Here is a 13,843-nt window from a genome sequence, read left to right as displayed (position 1 = left end):
AATGAGAAAAATGAAATATGAATGAGATGAGAGAGGCTCCTAGAACAAGGGGTGGCAGTAAAGCCAGACATCTTGGGAGAGATGATGGTAGAAGGAACTGCAGAAGGTGTAGAGATAGTTGTATGGGATGGAAGGTCAAGGCAGGTCAAAGGCTGATGGAGGAAGTGGAGGCAGGGTACATTTAGGAGGCCTGTCATTGATGGCTCAGCCTTTCATGAAATATAGATCATCAGAATTTTGTATGATTTGACTCGTTACTTGTTTGACAAGAACACTTGTCTTATACAGGGTGACACAAAAAACGGGAACATTTTAACAATCCAAAAAAACCAAGAGTGATGGAAGAAAAATATTTTATTCATAGTAATTGAAACCTTAAAACATGCCATTTAAGAAACAATGATGGCGTCCTCCTGTACGAATGCATTCTTGAAATCTGCTGTTGAGATTCCTCAATGACCGCTGCAACATCTCAGCTGGGGTACTGTGTATTTCATCCTGAATTCTCTGTTTTAACTCATTCAGAGTTCTTGGTCGAGTCGAGTACACTTTACTCTTGAGATAGCCCGACAAGAAAAAATCACAAACGGACAAATCTGGCGATCTAGGGGGCCAGGAGTACGAGCACTTCTTGGTCGTCCTGTTGGTTTCTTCTTTAGGGCAGATCCAGTCTCTTCAAAGTTATGAATCCAACATTTTATCGCGTGTTTTGATGGAATAGCACTATGACGTCCTCAGTTGTAAAAATGTCGGAACTCCCTCTGCGCAGCTGTCAAACTATCACCGTTTTTATAAAACATTTTTATGGCTAACGCACGCTGTTGCCCATTCCACTGATCCATGGTTACTAAAATAGGGGTGTGTTTACTTGCTCAAGGTCACTGTCTCGCAGTGCTGCCACTTGCTCATGTCTGCCAATACGCACTTCAAAAATTCCCGTTTTTTGGGTCACCCTGTACAAGTCTTTTAGCAGGGACTTGACTTGAGCTGCTTGATTTTCAACACAGAAACCCAGGGCTTGTTTTTTGCTCATTGTTGCTTGGACATGTGTGACTCACCCCCACCTCTGCAAAAATCACCTATAGAAAGAAATTATTGGATGTGCACATTGAGTTTTTTAGTTTTGCCAGAGCCCTGTAGAATAACATGGATATATTTATGACCTATAGGCTTCATGCAGCCAAACAACAGGCAGAGACTGAACCATTTTAGCTTAAAATTTAAGTGCTTTCTTGTTATATACAGTCTATCTTTTGGACATATGACAAACCTCACTTAAGTTTGATTGTCTAAAAGTTTAAAGAATCCAATCTCTGGTTGTAGTTGGTTAGGAATTGTACCTGTTTGCTGTACATGTGTTTGAAGGCTTTCAACAAATTTCATTATTGTGTTTAAAGAATAAAAGTTTTTCCTTGTAATGTCACACAACATGTAATAAAATTGACCCAGACCTTAAATGGAAATACTATGAGATTGGGTAACAACCACCTTCCATGTTACTCAGTGCCAAACATTCTCTTTAGTCTGACATAAAGTACGTATGAGGTTTTCTTTTTTGACTGTACCCTTGGTTTTAATTGTGGTCCTGGGCCTAATTTATTGTTACACTGGTTTCCTTCTATGACAGAAATAGTTTTCATTTCTTACCAGTCTAATCCAATTGCTGTGGTATTGGAAATTTCACATGTAGGCCTAACATAGACCTCATGTTGGACCTCAGTCGCAGAGGAATGAATGTGTTATTATTAAACTACTGGTACTACCTCGTCCTTTTCTTCTAACTGGTATCTCTCTGGCTACTTGAATTGCCTCTGATTACAAGTAGCCAGAGAGTAGTAGTAGTATGTTCTTATCAAAGGCACATGCTTGGTCTTCTACTGATGTTAGCTCCATTTAAATGATAATGTCTGTTTTAGTTACTTAAATCCATAATAACATCAAGTCCCCTGATTTGTGTAGCAGACTCAAAATGTTTTTTTCTATGAAAATTATTATTTTTGTGCCTTGAGTTCTCACTTCTGCTCTCCTACACCAGGAACAATGTACAACCATAGACTGTTTCTGAACAGCTGTTCTAAAGCCAGTAATTTGTGATTTTTCCATTGTCATGTTTGCTTTTGGAGCCAGAAGTCATCATATGGGGTATCCATACTCTTGAACATGGGCATCACAGGCCATGCACACTCCTGGTTTCAATCTTATCTCACGGGTTGGTCCTTCAAAGTGTCCTGGCTGGGGCACACATCTGCAGTTCACGGCCTTACCACGGGGGTCCCCCAAGGCTCTGTGTTGGGCCCCCTCCTTTTTACCATATACACCACCTCATTGGGGCAGATCATCCACTCACACGGCTTCTCATATCACTGCTATGCTGATGATACCCAGCTCTATCTGGCATTCCCACCTGATGACTCCACAGTCTGAGCACGAATCTCAGATTGTCTCTCTGACATATCTGCACGGATGAAAGCCCATCACCTTCAGCTGAACCTGTCCAAAACTGAACTGCTGGTCTTCCCAGCTAAGCCAACCATACAGCATGACATCTCCATCAGTATTGACTCCTTATCTCTGGCTCCTACCAATGTAGCACGTAACTTGGGAGTCATGAGTGACAATCAGCTGACCTTCACAGATCACGTTGCCTCTGTCACCCGATCATGCCGTTTCACTCTGTTCAACCTAAGAAAGATCTGGCCATACCTGACCCAACAGGCCACCCAGCTCCTGGTGCATACTATGGTTATCTCTCGCCTTGACTACTGCAATGGTCTTCTAACCGGCCTCCCAGCTTGTATTGTCAAACCACTACAGATGGTCCAGAATGCAGCAGCATGTCTGGTCTTCAATCAGCCTAAAAGGGCACATGTCACCCCGTTACTTATTGAGTTACACTGGCTACCCATAGCTGCCTGCATCAAATTCAAATCGTTAATCCTAGCCTACAAAATTCTCAATGGGTCTGCTCCTACCTACTTAGGTGCACTGATAAAAGCTTATGTCGCCCCACGACCACTCCGCTCATCTAGGGAACGTTGTCTGGTGGTTCCCAGACATTGTGCAAGACAATCCAGGCCCTTTTCATGGGTCGTTCCACGTTGGTGGAACATTCTACCGAGCACTACAAGAACAGAGGCGTCCCTGCCTATCTTCAAGAAGCTCCTGAAGACCCAGCTCTTCCGAGAACACCTCCTGTCCTAGCACTGTCAGACATTCCATTTTTAATATTTTAATAAGGTTTTTCCCAGGATTATCACAGGTTTTCCCAGGATCATCTCTGAACCTGCTGCTGTGGTCCTGCCTCTCTCCTGCCTTCATCATCATCACTCACTTATCCTCAACTGCCTCCATGTGTCTCCCCATACTCCCCCCTTCTCCCCCTCTCCCCCAGTCTCTATCTCTATCGCTCTTTCTTTACCCTCTCTCTTTAACCCCAACTGGTCAAGGCAGGCGGCCATCCTCCAGGAGTCTGGGTCTGCTCCAGGTTTCTGCTGTTAAAGGGAAGTTTTTCCTCGCCACTGTCACCAGTCACAAGTGTTTGCTCCTGGAGGATTCTGTTGGGTTTCTGTAAATTGGCTTAGAGTCTGGTTTTGACCAACTCTATATATAAAGTATCATGAGATAACTTTTTTGTTGTGATCTGGTGCTATGTAAATAAAATTTGATTGATTGAGTGATTTGATTGGTTTTCCCCTGTAAGTCACTTTGGAAAAAAGTGTCTGCCAAATGCAAAAACATAAACATAAAAGGCCTGAACTATGGGAGCCCAAGGGGTCAGAGGTGAGCAGAAGGTGCCTTCTGCTGTAATGCTTTTAATGTTCTATGTAAAGCACTTTGAATTGTCTTGTACATGAAATGTGCTATAGAAATAAACCTGCTTTGCCTTGCCTAATGCTAAGCACTAGCTTACTGACTTGTTAAAATGGTCAGGCAAAAAAAAAAAAAAAAAAATCGTTTTATCAAATAAACCCAAACTCCGAAAGGCTGGTTCAGCAGCTGAGAGAGGTGTCACACTGATCTGTCGATCAAAGACTGAAATTGCAGACATCAAAGCTTTAATTCCAAATAAAATGGACGAGACATGGAAAGAGTTCTGGAAAAACACTTTTGACTTAGTGTTTTTCAAGACAAGTCTGTCTAAGTCTATGGGAGCCAGAGCTCTTTGGAGTCAAACCCAGCAGAGTTACCCCAAGTATTACAACTTTTCAATGTTTCTGCATTTCTGAGCCAAGGCCCTTGCCCCTTGTGAGCAATACAAGCTAAAGAATTAACTTGTCTAACATCTACAAATAACTGAACCCATGCTCAGCAAATTTCACCACAAGCTTATAAAAGCACATGCAAAGTACATGCATAACCTTTAACAAAGTGAAATGTACATTGTCATTGATATTTAGTGACATCTATTGAAGTTGTATGTTGTAACTAAATCTCCTGCAGTGAATGCAAAGAAATGTGAAGGGCAGTGGACAGTGACTGTCAACAAAGACCTAGTCCCTCTGTACATCTAAATATCTCTTTCTAAGGTTTCTGAAAACACACTTCTGTTTTTTGTTTCTTTGCTTGTTTTTGTCACTATCCACAAACAAATGTATGAATACTCCATTTGTGCTGTTACATCAGGGGCAGACATCTTTTTCAGGGAAGGCCTTCCATTTTTCAGACAATCCTGCATCTATTATGTCAGCATAGTTTTGTCTGCAGTCAAGACTTTACACCAACATTTGATGCATCAAAAAAATGAAAAATATATCAAGAAGACTGTTGAGCAGCTTGAATCCTATATCAGACAAACTTGGAAGAACATTCCTCCCTTAAAACTCCAGCAACCAGTCTTCTCAGTTTCCATACAATTACAGACTCATAAGAGGAGGGGATGCCACACAGTGGTGTACATAGCCATGTCCCAGCATTTTGGAGATGTCTTGCTGTGATAAAAGTCAAGATAGCCTTTTGTCCCCTCGTTTTCTCAGCTTAAACATTCCATTTGTTTCCTACTTTCTACTGTGGGTTGATGAGATTTACAATTCGTTGTATTCTTTTTTTATTTAAATTGTAGTGTCCCAAATTTTTTTGGAATTAGGTTGTAAATCCTTGTCGTATTGGACAAGTTTACCCCTTTGACAGATATATATCCTAAGTAGCCTTACCTGTGATCCAACAAAATGAAGGCCTCAAAGTGTAGTGTCACTACCATACAAAGGCAGCATTGTGTTGGTTTTTTATCTCAGTATGCTCTAATAAGGGTGAATGCTTGTTATGTTCAGGTGTAATACAAGAAACACATTTTAGGGAATATTTGAAAGAGGGAAAAAAAAGAGAAGAAGTTGTGTAATGAGGAAGAGAGAGGCTTGGCAAAAAAAAAAAAAAAAAATCCTATAAAGTAGCTCTGAAATATGATCACGGACATAAAGGAATTATCCAAGTAAAGCATATTAAAGGAGAGGGGGCCCTGATCCAGTTTATGCTAACAGTCTTTCCACTTGTAGAGACGAAAAGCTGGTAGGCATTGAGGCCACCTGCAACGGAGATAAATGAACCCTCTGATCTGTCCTTGGATGTCCGGGTATGACCAGCCATTAACCATGAAAATCTGCAGTGCCTGTCCAAACCATCTTGGCTTTGATCTTGCAAACTCATCAATATACCTCCTATGAACAAACGCTAACTTCCTGAGCTTGCTTCTTCCTCACATGATGTCCATCACACCCTGGGGAATTAGCCGTGGAGGAGGGGGGCTCATAGGTACAGTTCAGGGGTCGGGCACATGGACCATTCCACTGCATGTCATCTCTGCTACTTGTACACCAGTGCGAAGTATGATTCATGGCAAGAAGAAGAATGATATAAACCTGGAAAGTGTACAGGTGAACACGTGAAGACTCCATTTATTTAAGATCTAGGTATAAAGAAACAAAGAAGAGAAAACAAGTATCCCTGCCAACAAAGGAAGTGTTTGTTGCATTTCTAGGAGATGGCAGGGATTAGTTGGTTATATTTAGCCTGCACCCACAAGGGCAGAAGGAGCAGGGCAGTAGTGGTTGTGTGGAATAGCATGATAATGCTATTACCATTCCATCTTATCCCCAGCTGTCACGTGACCAGCAGCAAAGAGTGGTATTTCCTGCTTCAAGCCTGGCACAGTGACACCAGGGGATGTCACGTATTCTCCTGGTGGTGCTGAAGAGGAATTACACTGTCTTTTCCTTTTCTCTGATCTTCCCATTAAACATAAATACTGATTTAGATGGAAAATTGTGTCCTTGTAAAGTAAGATTTATCTGAACTCTCATGGTCTCTGTACATCTTCATGAAAGGAAAGGAAGGGAAAGATTAATATCAGAATTTCTAGTTAGTGGCACATTTAACCTGACCTGGACCCAGAAGCCCACATATGCAGTTTAGACGACTGTATCACCTGTTTTAGATTTGCAGCAGCTTGGGCCGAGCTGGGCTCATAATGTAACATTAACTCTCCTTCCTGTTCCTTATGAAAATTTAAGCGTAATCCCAGAAGTGCAGTAAAAAATAGCGCGCTGGCAGCTCCTGGTTGCTCACATGGCAGTGGCAGACCATTTACCCCAAAAACCACCAAAGTGAGGTAAAGTCTTTGGTTTAAACAGTTCCTTTTTACAAGCTCTGACCGGTCGGGTGGTGACCTGAGCCGGACAGAGTGACAGATACAGCAGGGTGGTTAGTCCATCACTGGTTTCCACTCGGGTGTATCCGCTGTGATTTTTTTTAAAGAAGCAAAAGCAGGATCAGAAATAAAGACACACCAGGCTTTTCAATAACTGCCTTTTTTTTTTTTTTTTTTTAAGATTAATAGTACTTAAATACCATTTTGTGATTCCTCTTGTAAATTCTTATTCTGTATTTTAGTGCATTTCCTCTGCAGCGGATGCAGAGGTCACATCAGATGCTCCAGCCACTCGCCACTTATGACCTAATTCACTATATTAAATTCTAAATTATGTAATGAGAGTAAATACGTTAAGATCCAACCAACCAACAATGTTGAACCCTTATTATTTTTGTTTAGATGTTTCTTCTTATTATTGTTCTGACAGAAAAACTAGTTCTGACAAACTGAAGGTAGTGCAGAGGTTGTGTACTTTAATTGCCTTTATCTAATAGTGACAATAGAGACGCAGACAGGAAAAGGGGTAATGTGACATTATATGGCTTTTTATCCTGTTATGAAATATGTAGTGCCTTGAAAAAATCCTCACATTGAAATGATAAGGCAGTGAATGTTGCTTTTTCTACAAATCATGTAGTTGAGGCTGTACTCGGGACTGTAAATGGGTCTATTGTTTTGCTTCAGTAAATTTTCTAAATGGGTCATAGTCTAACGATCACAATCAGTACCATTTGTTTAAATAAACAACTTCATTTGATGTTTGAAGCAAATCTAATACAATAACACATTATCTAATGAATTATAACTACAGTGAAAACATTATGAAATATGGAATTTAACCTAGAAGTGTAGCTGTGGGGTGTCTGTTGCCCAGTGGTTTACAGTGGGGCTTCCACAGACTGCAGACTGATTGAAGGTTCGACCCCTGACTCCTCATATTATTTATTTGAGACTGAGCGTTGAGTGAGTGAAACACCGAAAGTATTCCCTGGTGGCAGCTCTGTCGCAACTGATGTGTGAATATGTGAAGAGGCGCACTATTAAACGCCTCAGGTACTGGACAGACATGTTTCCATTATCCATTAGTGTGTGCTGAGGAAAATTTGGTTCCATTTATTTGAGGAAGACGCCTGAAGAGAATAGTTTGATTTTTGAAAACACAGTTCTCGGTTTGTTATGTAATGTCTCACATTAGGAGCTGTGTTCTAGTTTGTGTCCATGCAGACTAAAAAACAAATCACTTACATCTGCTATTTATGGTGTAAAGTGGTAATAGTTTGGTAAAGTACAAAGCTGAGCTTGAATAAAACTGACACACTAAGAGAAAAAAAGTGTCAAACTGAATAATTTAAACTTGTTTACAAATGTCATTTATTTTTTTTTCTGGAAAAATGTAACTGTTACATTTACGGTCCGGACGCCACAAACAATAAAAGCTTTAACAAATGCCATGAAAGAGATAATGACACAATACAAAACTGAATGATGACTTTTATTGTTTCTATAAACCGCAGTTTTAATCTTGATGAGGAACCGAGTGCTGTCTGGATGCAGCTGTCCCACATACAGACGACTTTCCATCACAGATTAAAGGGATGGTACGTGTCCTCAATCCAGATGTTGGAGCTAGAAGACTGTTCAAAAAGCAGGGTGATGGGTTCAAAGTAGAGGAGAAGTGAACTGGCAGGATGCTGTATGATCACATCTTCAGTCACATGGTTTGGATGGGCTCTGACCTCCGACCCTGTGGCCTCACCTCTTGGCCTTCTTCTCCTTCATGATTTTCTTGCTCTCCTCTCTCCTTCGTTTATTGACAGGGTTGCGTGGGTCGTAGATCTCGAAAGTGTCCTCATCCTGCATGTTGGCGTCCTTGACTTTTCTGGTTTGCTCGTCAAACTGCAGAACATGGGCCATCCTAAATCAGGTGGAGAGAGGTGGAGAGAGTTCAAAGAACAGCGGTGCAGGATCCACTAAATCACTGCCCTGTGGAACTTTTATCTATAAGCCCAGTCTCTTTTCCTTAGAGCTGTTTCATAAGAACTTATCACCCAAAAATCTAAATAAACCAAAACATTAAATCATGCAGATCATCGTAAAAAGATTTAACTAATTCAACCAGACAAAGGCATGATAATGTTTCAATATGCTCTATTAGCAAAGCTGTTTATTTAATAACGATTAGTATTCAAATCACTATCTAAAATGCTCAAATTATGATGAAACCTGACTCATTTGCTCCAATATTTGCCTTTTGATGAAGAGTAGCATTCATCATGACAAAAAAATGCACTCACCTACAAGCATTAATGCTGCATCGAATCAGCTGACACATTATTGACATAATATGCTAATAACAATAATAATAATAATAATAATAATAATAATAATAATATGGCAAACCTGAAAAAGGGTTAACATTTTAATGAATAATGAAGGCCCCATTAGGATTACCACTTGTAGTTAGAGGTGGAGAGTAACCACATACAAATATGTTGCTATATATAGTACTTGAGTAGAGTTTTCAGGTATATGGGTTTTAGTACTTTTCTGACTATTTTTTCTTGCATTTCAGCACATATTTCTGTACTTTCTACTTCTCATATTCTCAAAACAGGTACTTTTTAGTTTTAATACATGTGCAGGGAATTATGACTGCACGTCTTCCAAACATCAAAACTGATTTCAACCTAAATGGATGAGACAATTAACACAGCAGAGATGAGCCCATGTTGGATCCATCAATACATATCACAGCAGACACACTTAGAAAACCAAAATAAGAGCCTTTTATATTCAGAGTACCTGCCACAGCCTGTACTCTTTCACTTTTATTTAAAGTAAAGTTTGATGAGATCTTCTACTTGAGTAAAGAAAATATGTACTTTTACCAACTTGGCTTTAAGTTCTATTTCAGTCATATGTTTTCTTATTTAGTTGCTTCATGATACTTTAAATGCTAAATTTGTCTGTCAGATGATTTCTATGGTGTTCACCAAGCAGTGTACAGTTTGTTTATTAGAGCTTTTTCACTAAAAGTAGAGGACACTAGCTGCTGAAGACGGGGTGGACGAAGATGCCAAAACTGAACTTGTACAGCACCAAAATCATCTGTAGTTGATTATAATAAGTAGCCTCTCTCTAATTATATACTGTCACTCAACCCATTCATGACAATATTGATTAATGTAGATTTAAATGCATTCTGGTCGCTGGTTTGAAGACAGGAGAATTTGACAGTTTGACATTGTACACAACTTAATACACACTGATTGGCTTCATTTTGTCATTTAGTCCAAACCCCCAAAGTTCTTATTGCTGCCTGTGGGAAGCCTTTATAGAGACGTGTTAAGCTCAGGTCACACAGACTGTTCAGGGTGTTTGCTCTTTATCCAAATAAAAATTCCAGACTTTTTCCAAACACTAACGAAACTGCAATTTTTTTCCCCTAAGACCTTGACTTTATGTACTTTTATGGATGCGTTCCTACTTTTTTGGTTGAGATTGTACCTGTTATGTGTAGTAGAAAAGTTAATTTTAATAAATGTATGAATGAATGAATGCATAATTCACAGTAAATTATGTTTTACTGACAGAAACGTTTTCGAAACCTACGAAAATCACAAAAGTGCAAAAGTTTTTCATGTTTTCTTGCAATCTGCTTTATTTCTAAGGATTAACATAGGATTACTTTGTTTTGTTGCATATTCAAAATAAACTGAAACTAATATGTTTTCCTCATGTATTTCTTATCTTACAAGATTATGTGCCTTTGAGCATACTCTAAAATTTAACTATGAGAGAAACTTTTTTCCATATTTTATTAAGACTTTCACACAAAATTCCAGACTTTTCAAGATCTGGAAAACAGCATTTCAAAATTCCATACTTTTTTAAAAAAGACTTTCAAGCCCTGCACAAGCACCCTGGCTGTTGTGTCCCAGACTTTAAACTCAGATGGAATTCAGAGACACGCTGAAAGTGGCGACCAGACACATTTACAGTATAAAAACATTAACTGGTCTGGGAATATACCCCATATTTATACTGGTACTCAGTTTTGGAGCTGAAATCGCATTAAGGATTGCTTTCTTTGCTGAATGATGATTAAAAAGACATCTGAAATGTTTTATCTCTCTACATAGTGAAAGATACAGTATTAGCCTCATATTTTGTACTTTTAAATATCTTAGCAGTCCAAAAATCTTGAAAGAAATCAGAAGTCTCCTGAGAACAGACGCTCATGTGTCTTTCATTTCCCCAGTCAGTTTCTCTTTCCCCAAAGACATATTAAAGAATCAGGACATTCCTTGCAGGAGATATCAGTGTCAGGCACTCCACAGATAAAACACATTTTCTCCCACGGCAGCTGCTGTATAAATACTATCAGTAAATCTAGACAACAAAGGAAGAGTGGCTATTGGAGGGATCAATTTCTAAGCTCACTAGAGGCTAAAAAAACCTGACATGTTGTCACCCAGCTATACCCTACATCAAGATCTGAGAACCAGGGATAAAAAAAACACTGGGAAAAAAGATGTTGTCGACGGAAAATTTAACACTAAATACAGTTATTATAGTTACTACAGAGAAAACTATAAACATGGAAACTAAAAATGAGTAAATCCTGGATGTTGAACTGTCACATTCACCACCCTCTTGTCTGGTCAAATCGTAAAAACCAGAAATCAGCTCCAGAGAGTGTGGAGAGTTATTTTCACCAACAGACGCAGAAATCTATGAAGCATGTACAGTCTCTGTTTTTAATAGAACTTTTACATAAGTATGATTTTAAGTTTTACTCTGTGACGCTTTGGCTTTGATTGCATGATTTCAATATGTCAGATTAGAGAAAGCAGAGGCATGATGGGAGATGCACAGTCGCGAAAAAAAATATTAGACCACCCCTTGTTTTCTTCAATTTCTTGGTCATTTTAATACCTGGTACAACTAAAGGTACATTTGTGTGGAGAAATATAACAAAAATAGCTCATAAGAGTTTAATTTAAGAGCTGATATCTAGTCATTTTCCATGTTTTTCTTGATAATAACCAAAATCACTTAAGTTCTTACATCAATAGCTATGGCATTGTACTGCCAAAAACAGTGCTTTTAGGCATCCCATGTTTTCTTTTCTGTCTGTTTAAGTCACATGATACACACAGGAGTTAGTACTTGATTGCATAACCATTGTTTTTGATGACTTTTGATGGTCTAATAATTTTTTCTGCGACTGTATGCATCCACAACTGGACTTAAACCAGGGACCAAGCAGTTCCAAGGTTTGCATTTTACACAGTTTTTTTGGTGTGCTCTCTTAAGCATATGATAAAGGTGCAATATGTACCACTGGCCCACACTTCTGCACTCATGTGATGCTTGTGTTGTGTTGGGAGTTGGTTATCTGTTGGTGTTAGTGGACTCCATTTCTGAGCTAAGCCTTGGAACACACTCTTCACAGGTGTTTCTGCTGCATTATCTGTCAGTATAGATTTTCTTACTGATGTTAAGAGATTAAATGTGTCAGGTGTTATGGGAACAGTGTATCACTTAGAAAATAGAAGAACATTTTTGACATGTGATGGAAAATCTCTCTGTTGATAGTCAAACTGGCATCATGCAGGCTATATCTAAAATCACTCGCACCTTTCACAATAGTTTCAATATGTACAACATATCTGAATGTGTTGCAGACATGACAAAAATAAAGCATTATAGTATATGATCTTTTTCTTTCTCTTTGTCAATCTGAGGTTCAATGAAAATCACGTGACTACTTGAACTCCTCACTTTTCTCACAAACTTAATTAACGGCAGAAGTAGAAACTGACACTGCTGTGTGTAAGAAACACGATGCAGCACAGCAAGGCAGCTGTCACGTACAGCAGGGATAGCGCAGTGTATCCCAGACTAACAGCAGCTAGTGTTGTCCAGCAGCAACAGGCACTCAGGAGTGACAATATGGAATTCTGTGGAAAATCCAACCCACACTACAAAATAAAAGTTAAGGATATTTAATTTTTTTTGTCATTTTTTTTGTCATTTTTGCCATTTGTAAATAAAACTATGTCTGGTCATTAAAAAAATACATTTCAATTCAATTCACATGCAAAAAAAGGAAAAAGCCCTGTGCAAGAATCCCAACTGAAAAAAATAGCCCAAAAATTTAAAATATCCTTAACTTTTTGTTTGTAGTGCAGGTCGTCTACACAGAAATATGCAGTCTATAGCTGGTATCATGAACGGTTATCATTTTGTAAGTAATATTATCAACATTTCACACGTTGGAAATAAAAAAGCAATTAATAATGTAGGTTACTTGATTACTTTATATTTACATATAAAAACAACACAAACAAGCACTTTTAAACATATTGCTGTTTTAATGATAAAAAAAATCTGTTTATCTGCGTAAGTATTTTATTAATTTGATCTTGTCTCCATTTTTTTATATATTCACTCATATTTATAGATTTTCTTCTGTTTACTTTCTAAATTTTGTGATATATTTGATGCCAAATCCTTATTTTCTTGGGTATTCATCATAAAGTATAAATCACTTTGTAATCTCGTCATAGAAAAGCACATAAATGAAATGTTATTTATTCCTTTCTGGGTGACTGGCCATTGGCATGAATGTGTCTTCATCTATTTAAATGTATTTACGCAACAGTGTGTAAATGTGTAAACTGCGTAGCCTCCATAGTAGATTTTCAACTTTTTCGCGGATGCCTTGTGTTGAGTGTGTAGATTATGCACTGCGACTGTTTCTGGCTTGGTGAGGTGTATTTGTGTGTCAGTCTATGTGTGTGTGTGTGTGTGTGTGTGCTCTCTCTGTGTTCATTTGAAATCGGCAGGAGTTGTGACAGCTCATCTAGAATGTCATGGCTAGACTCTGGCAGACCCTGAGGACTCCTGCTGTGTGAGCAGGCCGCCTCTGATAATTTGTCTAGCAGTCTCAGTGATGACAGCACCCCAGTTGTACAGCCTCAGAGTCGTACAGCCCTGAAACGTGATGTGGAAACCTAGCGTTCGGGGCTTATCAAAACCACTCTGTGCTGCCATGATACGAGGCTACAGAAGCCTTTCCTCAATTTATTTTTCTTCAAGTTTTTTTTTCTGTGCTCTAGTAGGGGGTGGGAGTTAAAGGTAGAGCAGGGGAGATGTGAGAGCACCGCCGGGCTCTTTGCATTAAGAATGTGG

General features: G+C 39.0%; 1 protein-coding gene across 1 annotated transcript in view; it reads right to left on the bottom strand.

Annotated features, from left to right (window-relative positions):
• Nucleotides 1-7,996: 7,996 nt before the first annotated feature.
• cwc27 (CWC27 spliceosome associated cyclophilin) overlaps nucleotides 7,997-13,843 on the bottom strand; it is a 28,847-nt gene continuing 23,000 nt past the window's right edge. Inside the window, exon 14 of the mRNA XM_030149899.1 lies at nucleotides 7,997-8,558. Within this exon, the coding sequence (XP_030005759.1) occupies nucleotides 8,396-8,558 (163 nt within the window). The 3' untranslated portion in view covers nucleotides 7,997-8,395. The remainder of the gene's footprint in view (nucleotides 8,559-13,843) is intronic.

This window comes from Sphaeramia orbicularis, chromosome 12 (assembly GCF_902148855.1).
Source record: "Sphaeramia orbicularis chromosome 12, fSphaOr1.1, whole genome shotgun sequence".
Classification (NCBI taxonomy): domain Eukaryota; kingdom Metazoa; phylum Chordata; class Actinopteri; order Kurtiformes; family Apogonidae; genus Sphaeramia; species Sphaeramia orbicularis.
The sequence above is the reverse complement of the archived record's forward strand: the minus strand, read 5'-3'. Positions and strand labels throughout refer to the sequence as shown.